The sequence below is a fragment of the Dermacentor albipictus genome, chromosome 6 (assembly GCF_038994185.2).
Source record: "Dermacentor albipictus isolate Rhodes 1998 colony chromosome 6, USDA_Dalb.pri_finalv2, whole genome shotgun sequence".
NCBI lineage: Eukaryota > Metazoa > Arthropoda > Arachnida > Ixodida > Ixodidae > Dermacentor > Dermacentor albipictus.
The window spans coordinates 91,812,949-91,831,520 of NC_091826.1; the positions used below are offsets into that span (position 1 = coordinate 91,812,949).

Below are 18,572 nucleotides of genomic sequence, written 5' to 3' on the forward strand. Positions count from 1 at the left end.
CGCCAGAAGCCGACGAAAAGAGTAGTGCCTGTGAGAGTGGCTGCAGATTCATAAGTGAAGGGAAAAGGCTAGCTGCTAACGATGCCTTAGTGGCAACAGAGGCCGTTAAAGGCCAGAGTGAGAGCGACGAGGTGCTGTGCCAACAGATGACTGTAGAGACAGCTAGGCCAGCTGCGAACAAATTGGCACAGTTACCGCGTGTGTGCGTCGCTGGTAATGTTAGCGAGGTTGCTAGCGAAGGAAAGGGTACTGTTGACGCGACAGAAGCGAGCACCCATGTAGAGCCAGATGTGCGTGCAGAAGTGAAGTGCGAGCTGAGCGATGCAGTTGAGGGTAATTCTCAGGATTGCGAGCTGTATAGCTCAAGAGAATACAACTGCATTGTTCAGGGATCGGTGCGGCTCTCCGCCAGTCTAGATAGCCTAGAGAGGGATGGTTCAGTTAATAATCATTCGGACTGTGCGCGTGAGACAGCGATCGATACCGACGGGCTGTGTGCCGATTCACAGCGTGAGCTGGGCAATGTAGTAGAGGGCAGTTCGCAAGAGTGCGAGTTGTCTAACTCGAGTAAAGCCTGCTGCATTGTGCCAGAGTCGGTTAAGCTGTCCGCCAGTCGAGGCAGAGAGAGAGTAGATTTAAATGTAAATCACTCAGACTGTGCGGGTAAGAGACCGATCCGGGCCGACGAAATGTGTACCGGCCAGCACGAGGCACGAGGCGACATGAAAGCGAGTGCAAAGAGAAAGCGCCGTAAAAAGAAGCGCGGTAAAGACCGAAAGACGGTAATTAATGTAGCGCCGCCAAAGATGGCGAGAACCCCAAATGGGCAGGGCGCGAGAAGAAAGGTGCGGTCGTCACTGACGATGTTGACGCATCCAAAACGAGCGAGCCACAGGTCAAAAGGGGACCGCGAAGAATGTTCTGCACGGACGCGGACAAAGGGCACGAGGCAGTTAAGCTCCTCGTCGTTCCGTAGTTCTTTTCACAGCTCAGCGTGCAGTTCGAAGAAACGCAAGGTGGCAGGACGAGACCAGGTGGGGAGTAGCGACGCGGTCAATCGAGTTTGTGTTGAAAGCGGGGCGCGAGGACGCAAATTGGCAGGAGACCGTAACGTCTTGGGGGAGCTGATAGTTAGTCAGCCCTTTTGTTGTCTCTCGGCAGCCAGAGTAGCTTTCAAGCCGCGACCACCGCGAGGACGGCTCAGAGTATGAGTCAGACATAAGCGTTTGGAAAGGGAGGCGAAGAGCCCTTCCGTAGAAATGGAGTGTCTTGTTTTTTTTATTTTGAGCATCGGAAAGTTTTTCGCGATTTGAGGCTAGGATTTCTTTCAATGTGTAAAGGTATGAGCTTTGTTTGTGTTTTCGTTTGAGAAGCTCGAGATTTGAAAGATGCGTTTTAAGTAAACATGTAGTCTCGCGAGATGCTCATTAATAAGTATATAGGCTTTCTTTTTTTCTGTGTGTGAGTAACCTGAGGGTCAAGGTTATCGTTCAGAGGCCTATGGTAAAGCGCGTGTGTTATTTAACCTTCTTTAAGTGTTTTTGAATTTTCTAAGGTTAAGCGCGTAGATTTTCAGTAAGTGCATCATTTGCATTGAGAAGCGTTCTTAGTTCCATTAGCGCGTGTCCTGTGTGGACGGAAGGAAGCAGACTTTATGACTGGGTTGCTAGTGTGTGTGGAAGGCAGCCGTATTCTGACTTCTTTAGTGAGCGTGCGTGGAAAGAGTTATTAAAAGACGCATTATTTTAAGAGTTCTGCGGAGTGTGTAAGTCCCGCGAGTTTAATTGTTCGTTTACGTCACGTGTCCTGTAGGACTTTCAGGGAAGAAACGTGAGTAAGCGTAAATGAAAAGTTTGCCTACAATGCAAGTACGCGTTCTGTTTAGTGACCACAAGGCTGGTGCACTTGTGATTACGTACTTGTGAGGTTGACCAGATTGTTCAGTGGCACCAATACGTGCGATAAGTACGCCACTGCGATAGATTGGAAACATGCTGTTCGTGTAGTTAGGCCACTTGAGTTATGTACGGCTGTTTTCATTTGTTGTTTGCATCGTCAACGACCCTTTTGTTTTGCAACAACAATAGTAGTCTGGTCTTGTCGGCAATCGAGGAGAAATGGATAGCTGTTTGGAAGGGTGGTTGGAACTGCTTTGTCAAAATTGGGGAAATAAAAGATCAGGGTTCATTTTGACTCAGTAATAGCCTGGCGAGTCAGGGGTGAAGAGCCTGCGCTTACACGTGGGGCAGCGCTGTGTTGTTTGGTTTGTTTGACGTATGTTCTCCAGGGCCCAGGATCCCGAGGGTTGTCAAACGAGGCTCGACCCCAGTACCCTGCAGCTTCTATCAGCGTTCCTCATGGCCAGCGAATTGAGTTCACCGGCCATTCAGAACTACCGGGGCGAGGACGAGCTGTTAGATATGGAGCTGTTTCCTGCGATTACTTCGAGTTCCCCAGACCACATCGGATGGCAGCACAGCTAATTGAGGAATGCAGAAGCAGGAAAGTGCATTCCAGAGAAGCGGCCGAGCAAACAAGTTTAAGGCAACAGGTTCACGTGCCAACAAGTTCGTGCGTCGCCGGGATTAGAAGGGGGCCTCGTACAATGGAGCTCAATCGTCCCCCTTCGGCTTTGAAGAAGGCATCTGCTACCGCTGCGGAGCCGAGCCACCGGGTGCAGGTGGGCCCTTGTGCAATGAAGCATGAGCGCCCCCCCCTCCTTCTCCAGCCTAGAAGAAGTGGATTGCCAGTCTGCGAGGCAAGACCGCAGAGAGCCGCCAGGTGCGACACCGCGACACGGGCGCCTACCATTGGCTGAAAGTGGCGTCATCGGAGCGGACTCTCCCATTGGTCAAACATGACGTGACTTGCAGTGCTCGAAGGGTTTATAAGAAGCCTTCCAGAGAGACCTGAGGATTCTGGGACATGCCCTGATTCCCTGATTCACCTCTCTCGAACTTCTTGCCGCGGGCCGCAGTGTCCGAGTTGCTGCCGGCCCGTAATGACTGTACGAATGTCACTTGACGCTCACCTCCCTGTACAGAATGTAGAATAAATACTCCCAAGTTTTGGTATTTCATCCCAGAGTCCGTCCTTCAACCCCTACAGCATATACACCATCGTGATCAAGTGCTCCCTCATACACTCACTTCACAGGTGTGATTAAGTTTGAGTAAGTGGCTACAAAGTATGTGAGAGGCCAAGAGTAGAAATTGGAATGAATGCCGGTCACTATAAGTGAACGATAATGGCTCTCAGTGGGTAAGAGTGGATGCACGAATGGTGATTGTGCGCTGATGTAGATGATCACCCATGAGCATAAGCGCGAACTGCAGTGGAAATGAGTATGATTGTAAGTGCTATAGCTAGTGGCCGGGTTGTTTGTGCTCTCTTTTTCATAGTGCGGCTCAGCAGACATCGCTTTACCAGCCTCCTTAAGAAGCTGGCCACTAATTAAAATAAATTCTTGTGGCATGCAATGGAGGTATGGCACCTACAACTTTGAGATGGGAACAGTCCAGCGTACTTGCTACCGGTCCGGTTCTGATGAGCAGTCCCACACGTCATGATTGTGCCACACCATTTGCGAATCCTTTGATTATAAATGCACCTATAAGAAAAAGAGAAAACTCACCCAAACGCCGCAGCCGTTTCAGACTCCTCTCAAACCGCTTGAGCTTCCGACCTTCAAGCTCTCGGTTCCGTTGGGTGAAAGAAAACACGGAGGGAATCCAGTCTGGATGGTTTTTGTGCGTGTGACAAGGTTGTCCTGCATTGGGGTGGGTGCCAGACATTTTCATCCAGGGTAAGCTTGCAAAATTGAAATTTGCAGTGGGGAATGACTGTTAACCTTAAATGCCCTATGCAACATTTTTGATAAACTGATCAGTTTGCTACCTCAAAATAATGATGTGAGTGCAGGAAATCCACAGTGGCATTCTTGACATGCTGAAGCAAATTATGTTTCAGCTGCATACAGCTGAGCAAACCAATTACAAAATGATTAATTACTGTAGTATTATTTCCCTTGACTCAAATACTTTTTTTTTTACCCAAATGTACGCTCCTTGGCCAGAAGTAGAGGTCAACGTGTTGTTTTAATTTTCTTTGGGTTGAAATGGTGTTCTGGATTTGTAGGGTAAAATGGTACTGACATGAGATTTTTAACTTGTCATTTTCTGTGTTAAAGTTATAACCCTCTAAACTATACCAAAAATACCAGCAGGCTATATATAAAGGCCATGGTAGTACATATATATAGGGGCCTTTGTTTTCAGGTTTAATATTTTTTTGGAAATAGGCGATAAAAGTCAGGTTTTAATGTTATATAGAAAAACCAGGTAGAAATCAGTAGTTTTGTTGGGTGCATGAAAAAGTGTTGAGAATTATCACGGGTTCTTATAAGGGGATTATCAAGGCAACCCAAAATAGATAGTTGGTAGTTTAAGAAAACTGATAGTCTTAAGAAACAATTCATACAAGCAATGACCTCTTTTTGAACAAAGACGTCCCAGTTAAACAACCAAAATCACTCGCAGGAACGTGTAATGGCTTGCAAATCATGAGGTAAAGCTCGTGCCTATAAACCCTCATTGTCAGGCAGAAACCACATTAACAAAAACAACAAGGATGGGTTTGGCAATATTTTCTTTACTTTGTTCTCCCCACTTTTTAAACAAAGGAAAAGAGAACAAAAAAGTAGAACACATGAGCATGCTTAATCCACAGGAGGTCTCATGCTTTTCCTCATTTTACAAACCATTTTTCACAAATAGCTGCGTTCAATGTGAGCCGCAACAGGGTCTCCATGGCTGCACGGTGGTGCCAACATATGACAAGGTGGATAACTTAGAACTGTTCCAATTACTGGTAATTATTAAACCAATGTTTCAAGTGTCAGCACTACCGTGCAGTCTTCTAGACCCTTCGACCATGCTTAGCTCATATTAAATGCAACTGTACATTATATCAGATTTATTAGGGTGATTTCTGTGCCCACCTTAGACCTGTCACATCTCATTTGTTTTACTGATTCCCACCGCAGTATACGCGTTTTTTCAACAAAATTACTGTAATACCAAATAGACACATCATCCACCCTTTGCTGATTGAATGTAACGTAGTTACATAAACACCTCAACGTCAGAGCTGCATTAATCTTCTTCCTAGTGCATTAGCACCGTTTACGAGAATGCGATGTGCGGGAAATGCGATGCAATGCGCCAGTGTAGTATTCATGTAAATGCGGCCACTGATGATTTTCCTACACACTTCCTTGTTTTTCTGAAGACGCCCCTTAATTCATAACTATTTTTTTTAATACCCGATGGGGAATTTTGTCCAACAGCATCGGAAGAAGGGCATGTACTTGAAGGGACACATTGTCCATGGTTAGCTTGTGGTGGAAGAAACCTCGACTTCCCCGTGAAAGAAAGTACGGAAAATATGAGGACCAGCCGGGCTTCAAAGCTCCAGGGCCAGGGCGCAAGCACGGGAAGGATGCAGCGAGATGGGAAGAATTTAAATGCGGAGTGGAACATCATCCAACAACTGAAGGAGGATTTGACAGGCACAGCATTTGTATTTTTGCTTTTCATTGTTGCCCACTTCAATCATTGCTGTATGCTTCCCAAGTCATCCTTTGCTCCTACCGACCACCATGTGCACAGCATTGAACGCTCCTTTCTGGCCCTCAACTGGGTTTTGTCATTGGAAAGAAGCTGCCTTCTCCCTAACCACGTGAATGAGCCGCTTTGCATTACCACTAAAGGCCTGAAACTGCCAGATGCCCGAGATGTCACTGACAGTGACCATGTTTGTTATTGATTTTCTCACGAAAGTGATGCATGGGAAACCTTGGCAGATGCAACTGTTTGGAATGTGGTTGCGAATGTGCACATATATTTGTGGTGGTTTAATTTATTATTAGACGGAAGTAAGTAGATGTCTTAGTTTGTATCCCTTCTACTAGTTTAGTTATACTGAGTGAGTGGCCGTGGGATGTGCAAAGTGTCTGCATGTTCTTGGACATATTCAACCAATTGTGTGTAGCAGCCGTAAATTATCTAGATGCGTCAATGTCATGCTGATTGTCGCAGCTGATATGAAAGCTCCGATATACATCTTGCACGTGTGTATACACGTGTTGAGCATGGATGTTTGACTTGCTAGTGTTTATGTGGAGGGAACATTTTAGGCATAGACCAGTTGTTATTTAGTTCTGTCTGTTCATACATACAGACTTTATTCCTTGTGCAAAGGGAAGTAACTGTTCGCAATTGTCATGAGATGTGGAGTTATAAACATTGCTGGTGTACGCGGCACATCAACAACAACAACAACAACAACAAAAATAATTATAATGACTGCCGCTTTTCCTGAATCACCCTCAACTTTAATTCGTCTGGGATCTAAATGCCACCGTTAAGGACAGGAAGGTATTCGGCGAGACGGATAAAGTGATTGGAAGTTAACTGGATCGTTACAAAATACGGCCGGAGAGCTCACACCATGAACGCAATCAAAATGACAAGCTAGCTGTCATTCTGAAACAATCAGGCAATCGCGTCGCGCGGCGGGTTGGTTGTCCACTAAGGCTAATCGATACTACCTTTCACAGAAAATGACAATGAATCATCATGCCCTCTCACCCTGCAAGAAGTGCTCGCCGCAAACCCGGTCGTTCTCAGTCGGTTCCCAGTTTCGCCTTCGAACAGCGCGAATCCACTGTTGGCGTCGTTCAGGATCGTGCTTCGGGAATCGAAAGAAACCGATGCCACTTCCAGTCTTCGCGCGAGTAGCACATCCCAATACGCAACACGTAGTCACCATTGTGTTAGTAAATTCGTTCTTGTACTGTTTCTGAAGGTACGCAGGTAACCCGGTGAACCTGCAGCTGGTTCAGCGCACACCTCGCCGCTTTGTTTGCCTACCAATGTCGTCGACTTAGTCACATGCTCTTTTAATTAATGATGTTTAAACACGGCAGTCATGACGTCACGTAGCTTTTTTTTATTTCGTTCTATTTAGTAACGCAATAAAAACACCACGTAGTTATTTCAGTATAGTTACAAATAGTAAATAAAAATGGCGCGTATTTTTTATTAAGTTAGCAATTCACTGAACTTAGGACAGAGTGGTTTGGTGCCTTCGCAGCATTTTCATTGGCAACGCTGTACATCAGTATTGAGGGAAAGAGCGTAGTAGGGGAGGGAGTTGAAAGTTGCCGTTGATCAGCGCCTCGGCGCTTCCCGGATTGTTGTGGTCGCGTGCGCTATGTGTTGCTGTAACATGTTCCCGTCGAAAGCGGATCTATTTGAATATTTCTTGCCAGAAGCGAAGCCTCTGGCAGTATTGCCATCAGCCATAGCGCGGAACCCCGAAAGTGGTTCAGCTATATTACAGTGCCGAAGAACGTCACGTCAAGGAAAGCGCCGCGCGAGCGCTACGAAGACAAGTGACCACGACCTCCACTACGATACAAACCACTCTGAAGTGTTAAACCCGCTGTCATTTGTTGGCAAGTTTGTGGTGAGATGACAACCTTTTGAATGTTGCAGCTTGCGTCGTTGATTACCGAGGTGAGGAACGTTGCCTAGTCTTGGTCTGACTCGTTCGCCTTTTCTGTCGGTGCGTTTATGGGTCGCTACACTCCCAAGAACGACCGTGGAACCGTACCCATTATCAAAAACCAGCCGTAGTGGTGGAGATTGTAGAGGGTGTTACGCACCATGCTTTCTATATTTGTGATCACGTCCAATAAAGGGGGGCTTCGTTCGGTCAACACGGTTCCGAGTCGCTTGTGTAGACGCGTCTGTCAACGCCCCTCATCGAGCTTCGACTTCGCCGACACAAGTGCATGGTCTACCTGAATGGAGCAGTTCGAGGGCTATGCCTACGCTACAGGATTGCACCGATGAGGTTCGGATACGAATGCTTCTTTACTACATGGGTGTTCAAGCACAACGCGTGCTGGCGTCTCTCAACTTCTGGGCCGAAGAAGTTCAGTCGTACAGCGTTGTGAAAAGCAAGTTCGCCTCGTATTTCGTGCACCCGCTAAACGAAGTTCACAAGCGGACGACACAGCAAGGATATTCTTTATTCCGCTTTGCGAAATATGGTAAAAAGATACAACTACGGTTCAACGCCCGCCGAGGACAGGCTCTTCCGAGACCGCTTTATCGTTGGTTTGTTGGGCAGCCGGTTATTGGAACAACTCTGCCACACTGCTTACTTGATGCTTGATAAAGCGCTCCTGCATGCACGGCTGCTCAAAGATACCGAGCGAGAAAACCAGTTATCTGGGCCAGTCGTCGTTGATGCAGTGAAACACGCCAGGGAGAAGGCAACAGGTAATCAGGCGTTGGGACCAATAGAAACGCTCCTAGTAGTTGATTATCCTTCTCGCTACCATGAAGTCATCTACATGCGAAGAACTCTGAGGCGGTTATCAATTTTGCCCTGGCAAGAAAGCTGTTTGCAAGTTTTGCAAAAAGAAAGGAGACTTCAAAGCAGTTTATTTAGCTAAACAAAGCTTGCAAAGCTGACATCCATCGAAATGCATGCTGTAAAGACCAGTCATGAGGCAAACGCTAAGTTTGTTTGGGTTCGCGTAAATGGAATTCCAGGTCGACTCGGGAGCAGAAGTTATGATCATTCCAAGCACTTTTTCGGGAGCACCATCGTGACTCGAAAAACTGGAGGGTCGTCTCACTGGTCCAGGAATGTATCCTTTGAAAGTAACTGGCCAATTCACAGCAATGTTGCTGTCTACCACATCCACCATATTGATCGACGACTTCTCATCCGGAGATCTTGAAAGAGTATCCGCAGTGGCTAGCTGTTTTCCAGGAACGTAGACCACGCTAAATTGGTAGCGCACAAGTTTGATGCGAAACCTTTGAATATGTGTGGGCATTGTGTCCAAATAGCGTTATCAGCAGCTGGTGATCGGTCTTTACCATGAAGTTTAGTCCACACACGTACTGGTCACAATAGTGTACTGCCCATGCTACCGCTAGCGCCTCTTTCTATGTTTAGCTGTAGTGCTGTTCTGCGTCAGTTAACGACCTCGATGTGAATGCTACCACGCATTGCTCCCTCGATGGTTGTTACTGCAGATAAACGGATTGCAATCCAAGTGAGTTTGCATCGCACGAGACAGTGGTATTACGACCGGGATGATACTTCGCGATGCACAGGTCTGAGGTGAACATCACCTTTACCAGATTAAAAGTGGTCTCCTGAAGTCATGCATGGAAGCCATGCAAAATGCAGCCATTGCCATGCATTTTGCTCGCCTAGCAAGGTGCGGATTGGTGCGGTTGCCTGTGAAAAGTTGGGCAGGAAGTCACCAAATTATTAGCCATGCCGAGGAAACGTCTAATCCCAGCAATGCCCTTGGATGTCTCCAAGTTGCACAGTGCTTTGAGTTTGCTGGGTCTTGGTGAAGTACCATTGGCATCGATGACCACACCCAGAAACTCTTCTTTGTCTGGGCCAAAGCAGCATTTTGACTCGTGTTTAACTCCAGCTCTCTGCAGACGTTGTAGAACCTCCACAAGTCGCTTGTCGTGGTTTGTCATCCCGGCTTTGCTGCAATAGGATATGCTCGAACTTGTCTATGAAGGCCACCAGGAGCAGAACCAATGCTGTCTGAGGGCTCAAGATTGCATGTGGTGGTACGGACTTTCGCAGCAAATACGAAAAAGAGCCACTTACCGCAGACAGTGCACAAGCACAAAGAAGTGAGCAGTTGGTGGTAGCGAAGACTCCAGTGCAATCGTGGCAAGAAATAGGAAAGGACTTGTTTTGTTACCAGGGACACAACCACCTGCTAGTAGTTGATTATCCTTCCCGCTACCCTGAAGTCATGTACATGCGAAGAACTAACTCTGAGGCAGTTATCAATGCAGGTAAAAGCATTTCTGCTCATTTTGGCATTCCCGCAGTAGTACAAAGCAAAAATGGACAGCAGTTTGCTTCACATGCCTTTGCAGGTTTTGTGAAACACTGTGGCTTCCAACGCATCACCTCAAGTCCAAACTACCCCTAGTCAAGTGGGGAAGATGAAAAGATGGTGCGCACAATCAAAGAATTATTTGCGAAAGGAGACAATCCTTTTCCGTCTCATCTGTTGTACTGAGACACTGCAGGCATCACAGGGTTCAGCCCAGCGCAGGTACTGCTGGGCTGCAGCCTGCGAGCCAGGCTTCCCAAGACAGTGGACCACCTGGAACCAATGTGGCGTGTGCCAGACGATGTCAAGTGCCAAGGCAAAGGAGGTGAGAAGGCGGCAGAAGAAAGACTTTGATCGCCGTGATGCCGCAGCTGTCCTTCCTCCGTTGCAGCTGGGAGATACAGTGTAGGCTCGAGGCATCGAGGATACGGCTTGTGGGCTCAGCCCAGCGTCCAAGCCCTGCTTGTACGCTGTCGAAACATCCACCGCGGTGCTTGTGTATAAATAGGGTGCATCTAATGCCCTATTCAGACCCAGCGACGAGCCAGCTCGGAGTGAAAACTGCGAGGAGCACGAAGAGCAGACCACGGTAACAGACGCCTCAGAGACAGCGACACCACGAGTCTCCAGTGATCACAGAGTGAGAGTCGCCAGGTTTAGGCATTGAGTCAAGACGAGTCTCGATTTGCGAAGTGTTTGGTTTTTCTTGTCACCTATTGCGTTACTTTTGATGGGCCTTGAATCTTGAATGTATGTCTATGTATATTTCAAGTTTCAATGTGTCCTGTGGACTACATAACTAGTGCGGGCACAGGTTACTACTGTGCCAGTCTGCCAAGTTGGAGCTCAAGGTTGTTTGGAATGGAGCAAAATAGCCCAGAGCTACCATGACAGTGCTAATGACTCCATCAGTGCTCACAGAAACTGCTGTGCCTCAGGAGTAAATAATGTAAAGGGTTAATGCTCGCATTTTTGGGGACTGCATCCAAATTGACCGTGATTTCATGTCACAGCATTTTTGTAGAAAGCATATTTCTCTCATTCTGTATGCACGATGTCTAATTACTAACTGTCCCCCCCCCCCCCCCCCCCCGATGTGGTGAAACAAACTTCAAGCTTGGCTTGAGCATCTTTCACCAGTGCCTTCTGTGCTCCACAGTAGCGACCATAGGCAACACCTTCAACCAGCCCATTGGCTCACAAATTTTAACAAGGCCCTGGATACTGCACACTGAGAACTGTGCTCGGTATTCTGAATTTCGGTGTGCTGGAGTCTCCGATGCCAAATTGATCTGAATAAATGTTTACTACATGGCAGTTTCGTTTAAAAAAAATGGTTTTAGCTTTCCTCTCATTATTACTCGTTTCTTTCAAAATATTGTTACGGGGTTAAAAGTAGTCAGAAGTATATTTACAAGATATTTAGAATAATTGTAGCTGTTGACAAGATAGTAGACAGTGCGCTAAGTCCAGAGCGTCGTCTTTTTCCGACCAAGTTTAAAATGTCTTCTTCGTCAGCGGGTCACATAACCCCGGGTGGCTGAAGCACTGGCTCGGTGCTGGTTAGGAGGCGGGCAAGTGATACGACTTGAAGACGTGCGACGTGGACCACATTGGAGCGAGGCTGAGCCACGGTTGGCTCAAAGGGGCGATTTCGTACGTGACGTCAGTTACTTGACGCAAGACACTGTAAGGGCCAGAGTAGCGTGAAAGTAACTTCTCCAAGAGGCCAATGCATCACGACAGTGACTAAAGGAGAACCAGGGCATCTGGTATTTACAGGATATTTACAATAATTGTAGCAGTTGAGAAGACGGTAGACAGCGCACGAAGTCCAGAGCATTGTCTCTTTCCGACCAAGCTTAAAATGTCTTCGTCAGCGTGTCACAATATATTCGTTAAAATGTACCAGACAGTACTAGACTGGTAAAGATTGCCATAAAAATGGTGGGGCAGAAGTCACTTGCAACCAAACAACTGTGCTTATGATCTGTAAAAGCAACCATATGTGAAATGTGCATAAATGTGTACAATGCGAGCTGCAAGGAAGAGCTAACTGTAAACATTCACCTTTCAGTTGTTCAAATAAATAAATTGCCTTTTCCTCTTTTTCTGTGTCTTGCACTTAATAAGCTAACTTCACCTTTGGTTTCTCTTTTTCAATGCCTGTGCTGCCATAGCAACTGCCACAAGTCAAGTCAAAAGCAAGGACAGCATTTCAGTCACTCTAGAGGAAGGTGTCAGTGTCTGGAAGTGCGTTCAGTGTGACTTCGTGTTTCACAGTGAGGCCTTGTTAGTGGAGCATGAGCAACTGCAGCATCCAGTGCTTGGCCTTTCACAGCATGTGTGCTGTTTCTGCCCGGCTGCGTTTCGCCACAATAACCGCCTGCTGTGCCACCTCCAGAAACACAGCGGTCGTGGAACCACCTTCAACTGCTTCTTGTGCACTGGGTGTTTTGCGAGTGAGCAGAACCTTTTACGCCATGTCAAGACGGTGCACAACGACGGTGCTGGCAGATTCCACTGCCATCTCCGCCTTCAGAGGTTCTCCCACAAGGACGCCCTGAAGGTGCACATCCGCAAGCACCGGAGCGACACTGCCAAAGCAAACTTGTGATGCTTCACACAGGGTTTCTGTGAAGTGCGTGATCAGTGGTGCTGGCATTGTTGCGAGTGGCATTTGTGTTGGTGCCCTGTGTGCTACACTGTGGTGAAGGTGATGTGCAGCTGTGTAGAGTCTTCCGGGGCCAAGTTTTGTGTGAGTACAACCTTATTGGAGGACACCAGCCTTGCTTGTCCCTGTCCCAGCACATCCGACGAGAGCTGCGGGCACTGACACTACAGATGACGCTTCCCCAAGGTCAGTCTACCATGCTGCCAGTGTTTTCATGGCCGTGACTTCAAACTATTTTTCAGTAGAATTCCACTTTATGCGATTCTGACAGTGGTATGTGTGGGTGTGTGTGTGTGTGAAATAACTGTCATGTGCATTCAAAGGCTGTTGAAATCTGCTAGCTTGATTGACTTATTTGCACGAGCTTGCCATAGGGAAGCTAATGGGGCTCTGTAGTGATGGTTATATCTGAATGGCTATGGATTATAGAAGATGAGACGAGAGACCGTGAATGCCATGGTGATTGGTTGACGTGCTCTGGCCTACTCTATGTTGGGAGTGTTTCTTATTATGTAAGCAGTGAAGAGGTGCATAGGGGGCATTAATGATTACATAACATGCCGCCACAAGAACTGACAAAAAAAGAGAATCACATGAGAAATCTTGAAGCAATTCTCACTGGTCTTCCCAAGTGTGTCTTAGGGATTGCTTGTGGTGGCACAGTTATCAGGTCTGAGGGAAGGTCATGCAGAACTCTTGGATGTGAGGGATGGTGTGGCTCATTTTCTTTTGTCGACTCAACAGGATAATAGTCTTCAGGTGTTGTCTGGGGATCCCTTGAGTAGCGTTGCACTCGTAGGTGGTGTCAGCTGGGCATGTATGCTTGACCATTGGCTGCTGTAACAGTATACCTCCATGGCTCTGGACCTACCTGCATTTTGACTGCTTTCTTCCATTTATTTCTATGCTAAACCCACACTGGCAGGTTCTTGCCTAACGGAGGCAGACCTTGAGCATGTTGGTCAGAGTGCTTGTGCTGAGCCTGCTGCTTTGAAGCTTTCTCTGAAGCACCTTATGTGGGTAGTGTGGTAACAAAGTACTGGGATGGGCTGGAATAAACATTCTTCTTGTTCCCATAAGCATCTCTGCTGGGGACAGGCATCCATTAATTCTAGTTGCTCTGCGGTTCATCAGCGCCACTGAGAGTTCCTTGCCTTTGCACATTGCTTTTGTCATTCTTGCTTTGATGATCTGGACAGTTCTCTGAACTTCTCCATTTGAATAAGGAAAAACAGGTGATGTGGGTTTGTGGACGATGTCCCATTCTTTGAGGTTTCTGAACTTAGTAGAACCGAATGGAGGGCCTTGATCACTCTTAACTTCTGAAGGTATGCCAAAGTGTGCATACATATCCCTGAGATGAGACTGAGGTCGTTGACATTTTCCTGACCTCCACAAACTTAGAATAGTAGTCCACTAAAAACAAATAAGTTACCCCATTGTGGTGGAAAAGTAGTAGGTGTTGTAGCCTGGGGGAGACTTTGTGGAAGTCCTTACACTGAGGACCGATAAGAGTTTTGCGATCAGTCTCAACAATAATGCTGCGACTACAGATATACTAGTGAAACTGTTCACAGGCAAACACAACAGCTAACAGTTCCTTCTCAGTTTGCGCATAGTGCTGCTGTGCTGGCATGAGTACTGAAGATGCATAGGCTACCGGGTGGCCATTCTGAAGGAAGATGCTGCCAGTTCCATAGGAACTTGCATCTACGGATATGGCAATAGACTGCTAAGGGTCAGAGTAGTGCAACACTGGTGCTGTTGTCCACTTGCTCTTGATCTTGTTGAATGCACCTGACGTCTTAGTGTCGTGCAACATCAGACTTGAGAATTTCTCAAAGGGGCTTCTCTTTGTTGAGAAATTTGGGATGAACTTCATGAGCTATGTTGCCATTCCCAGAAAGCAAAGAAGCTCAGCTCTGCTAGTTGGTGCTGGTATAGCTTTGATGGACTTGCTCATGCTGGGATCAGGAGTGATGCCTTGCTGTGTCAACTGATATCCTAGGCAGGTGACTGATGGCAAAGCCAGTTTGAGTTTGCCATAGTTCAGTTTGAGGTTGTTAGCTCGTGCTATGCTGAGCACTTTACGCAAGTGAGCTGCATGTTTTTCAAGCCTCCTTGATGCGACCGAAATATAGGTAAAATATGGCGTTACAAATACTTGATGTTGAAAAATGTTGCTAGTTGCTTGCTGAAAAAGCTCAGGGGCTGCATTGAGGCCGAAGAGTACCCGGAGGAGCCTGTAGTGTCCCCATGGTTTGGCAAATGTGCATAACTGTGAGCTGTTTTTCAAGTGCTAGCTGCCAAAAAGCACTCTTAGCATGCAAAACTGAGAACACAGTGCACCCACTTAGTTCTTCTGGAACAGTTCTTCTGGAATAGTTTTTCTGGAACTGGTATGAGACAGGGATGTCGCTTCACTGCTGCATTTAGGTTCTTTGGGCCTAGACAAATTCGTACACTTCCATTTTTCTTGTTGATAATGGCAATAAGTTACACCTATTCTGTTGGTTGCATCACGCACTTGCTTATGCCATTCTGTTCCATTCATTCGAGTTCAGCTTTCTCAGTTTTTTTTTTTTTCTGGTGCACTTGGCACAAGGCAAGGGGCAGTAAATGTAGTTTTTGCATCTGGCTGGAGGTGTACGCTATACTCTCGTGGTAACCTGCCAGTGCCGTTAAACACATGAAATTCTTGGAGCACGGCTTCAATCTGCTGAGAGGCTAGAGGGCAGGCCTCTTCCACTGCCTTGATTTTCCTGACTCTGTGCACGAAGTTTAGCACTGGGCATGCAGTTGCTCCAAGTATAGGCTTTCTTTGACTAGCAAGAATTTGAGAAAGCTTTGCTTGTTTTTCACTGGGCAAGAGAGCGCACATTCATATTCAATGTTGAGTTGCTCACCTAGGTAATTTGTAACCTTAGCTTTGGTTGACACAATTATTTTAGGCTTCCATTTCAGCACTAGCTGCTCAGGGAGAGTGTTCACATCAGACCCTGTGTCCAATTTGAAGTTCACGTCACGTCCATTCGCTTTGACCCTTTCGAACCAGTCTCATGATGCATTTTTACAATGTCTGCTGTGAGGCTTCCCAAGAAGAACTCCTGGTTGGATTGTTGACCTTGGTTGGCACCAGGCATCCAAACTTTCCTCTGCATCGTTTGTTGCTTCTGATGTCGAACACTTGCACAGTGTCCAAACTTCCCACATGTGTAGCAGGTAGAGCCATAGGCGGGACACTGTTGGGACTGGTGTATGGTTCTGCACGTGCCACATGTACACTGAGGCACTGTTTCTTTGGGTTGCCTGTTCCTTCAATGAAACACTAGCTTTCCTCTTGGCTGTTGCTTGTGAGCTTGTTGTCAAACTTGCTTGCCTTTTCTGTTCAAGTTGTCCACAGTCACTTCCTGTCCATCCGCAGTTGTTGCCCGCCACTTAAGAAAGTTGTTTGGGAGACAGCTTGTCTACAGTGCACACAATTCAACAACATACGCAAACATGATTTGTATGCTAGTGTACCCATCTGTCCAATAGTGACATTTAACAATAGTAACATGTCTGATAGTCATGATAGCAACTATCTATCGCAGCATTTTTATTTGTCTCTCTGGTGTAGAGTCACGGAAGCTATTTCATGTTCTTCCGCAATATCCAACTCAATGGTAATTGCGTCGTACTTCTGGTTGTGTGGTTCTGTTTCTCTTTCCTCACATCTTTTCAGAAGGTTAATGTGGGATAGGCTCACTCGTGAACCAAGGTCTATAAGGTAGTTGTAATCGTTGCGTTTTTTAGCTGTAAAGGGGCCCTTCCATGTGAAGATTATCTCTAATACTCTATCGCCTACAAAAAGCTGTCTAGCTCTTGACTTTCTATCATAGTGCTTCTTTTGGGAAGCTTTTGCCTGCTGTAGTTCATGAACCATCTTACAGGTGTCCTGTAATCTTTCCTGGAGCTCTACTACATATCCGTACGTCGTCTTGGTCTCTGTGTCGAGGTTGTCACCTGTACAGAGTTCCTTAAGTATGGATGTCGGTCCCCACACAAATCTTCCATACAGGAGGTCAAATGGCGAGAACCCAACGCTTGCTTGTGGGACTTCTCAGTGGGTGAAAAGCAGTGAGACCAAGTATCTATCCCATTTTTTATGGCATTCCTGACACATACGTCTGATCATTTACTTAAACTTTTCCACAAGACCATTCACCATTAGATGGTACGGCGTTGACAGTAGTCGTCCCAGTTCCTGCATTAGGCTGGATGTGAAAGACTTGCCACGATCACTCACTATCTCTCGTGGAACACCAACATGAGAGAACATTTCTAGTAGGCCTTCTGTTACCCGTTCTGTCTCAATACTTAGTAATGCTACTGTGTTGGGGTAGTGTGTAGCAAAGTCGATCAGTGTCAACACATATTTATTCCCTTTATCGGTCGTTGGTGACAGAGTACTAATAATGTCGACTGCGACTCGGTGGAATGGTGTCCTGATGATGGGCATACTTCCCAAGGGCACGGGGCCTACAAGGTGCTTCGCTACAGTTCTTGGGATTTTACGAAACATGTAACGTTCGCCTGTATTCCTTTCCAATAAAATTCCTCAAGGATACGGTCTACTGTACACTTTTGTCCCTGATGACAAGCAAGTAACCCTTCATGTGCCATCTGCATTACTGTGTTCCGGAGCTTCTTCAGAACCACAAGTTGCTCCAAGTCCCGCCGTTCTGCAGTCTGGTAGGGCCAGAAGAGGATGTCAAGAACCCACACAAACTCTGTTACAGCTTGCTTCTTTGATGTGCTTATTTTTTTTCAATTCTGCAAAACAAGCTTCTAGTGTGGGATCCGTGCTTTACAACTTTCGCAGTTCCTCTGGGCTCATGTTTAACGGGTTGACTTGTGGTGTGGGTAGTTTTCGTTGCTGCTCTTTCTTTTTCCCTGTAGCAGCTGCCATTCTTCCTTTACATGAATTTGTTGCACTGTGACTTGACAGTGGAAAATCTGATTGCTTGCGCACAGTATCCTCAATTGGGAGGACACCTTCAACATTGCCAAGTATAACTTCGTACAAAGGGTCCTCCATGCAAACTGCACGAACGTGTCCCTTGAAAAGCGCGAGCCAATGTGCACCTCCACCTCTGGCAGTCTCTTTGCAGACTGGTCTAATAAGCATATAATATGGGTACAACTAGTGAGTTTGGAGTTCGAAACTAGTGCCCGTTTCACTACAACTGTGTTACAGCCGGTATCTCGCAGGATGGTTACCTTCTTCCCTTCAAGATAACCCATTACCACCGGCATCGGTTTTGACACACCTTCAAATGTTGTACCACTCTGGGCAATATAAAGAACATTGTGACCATCTTCCGCACTTTGTTGGCCAGGTTCCTGTTGTATTTCTTGTTCCCTTTCGACTTGTTCCGGTCTTAAGCAAGCATGACACCTTGCTCCGTCTGCTAGAGCCAGTAGGGCAAGCATCAGCTCTATGGCCTGTCTTCCTGCATATCCTGGGCGATGATGCCTTGGGAGTTCTGGATATAGTCCAGCAGTTGGAAGCTCGGCGTCCCTGTTTGTTATAAAAAAAGCAGAGCAGTTTTCCTTTGCTTTCATTAGTAGCCACTGCTTTATTGTGGGCTAGAAGCTTCCTCTCATTTTCCTTTCTTCCTTGCCTCTAGCAAGATTTCTGATACCTTGCGCTTCTAGGTACTGGTTGGCTGTCTTTGCTAGTGTGTCAAAATCACGACCTCCTCTTTCTTTGATAAGGATAGCCAGCTTTGTCTTGCAGCATTGTAAAAACTGTTCAGACACGATCTTGTCTCGCAATGCTTCATACGTTTTCGGTGTCTTGGCTAACTCTTACCAGTGGTCAAAGTAGCCGAGAAGACGTTTTGCAAACTGTCTTGCCGTCTCAGCATTCTTGGCCTTCGCATCCTGAAACTTCAC

The 18,572-nt window shown here is 46.6% G+C and overlaps 2 protein-coding genes across 22 annotated transcripts in view; one reads left to right on the forward strand and one right to left on the reverse strand.

Moving 5' to 3' along the window:
• Window positions 1-6,955, reverse strand: part of LOC135897663 (uncharacterized) — a 45,485-nt gene extending 38,530 nt beyond the window's left edge. For 4 of the 6 annotated variants that reach the window (XR_010563109.2, XR_010563108.2, XM_070541049.1 and 1 more), the window contains exons 1-2: window positions 6,651-6,954; window positions 3,635-3,769 (exon numbers count right to left, since the gene is read on the reverse strand). Coding sequence is in view for 3 of the 6 variants with exons in the window: in XM_070541049.1 (XP_070397150.1) it covers window positions 3,635-3,769; window positions 6,651-6,831 (316 nt within the window). In the remaining 3 variants the exon portion in view is untranslated. Of the gene's footprint in view, window positions 1-3,634; window positions 3,770-6,650 lie in introns of all 6 variants that reach the window. The other 2 variants (XR_010563110.2, XM_065426356.2) reach the window with 1 other exon arrangement.
• A 243-nt stretch (window positions 6,956-7,198) lies between these two features.
• LOC135897691 (zinc finger protein 660-like) overlaps window positions 7,199-18,572 on the forward strand; it is an 86,504-nt gene continuing 75,130 nt past the window's right edge. For all 16 annotated transcript variants that reach the window (XR_011515335.1, XR_011515336.1, XR_011515337.1 and 13 more), the window contains exons 1-2: window positions 7,199-7,580; window positions 12,139-12,818. Coding sequence is in view for 3 of the 16 variants with exons in the window: in XM_065426420.2 (XP_065282492.1) it covers window positions 12,803-12,818 (16 nt within the window). In the remaining 13 variants the exon portion in view is untranslated. The remainder of the gene's footprint in view (window positions 7,581-12,138; window positions 12,819-18,572) is intronic.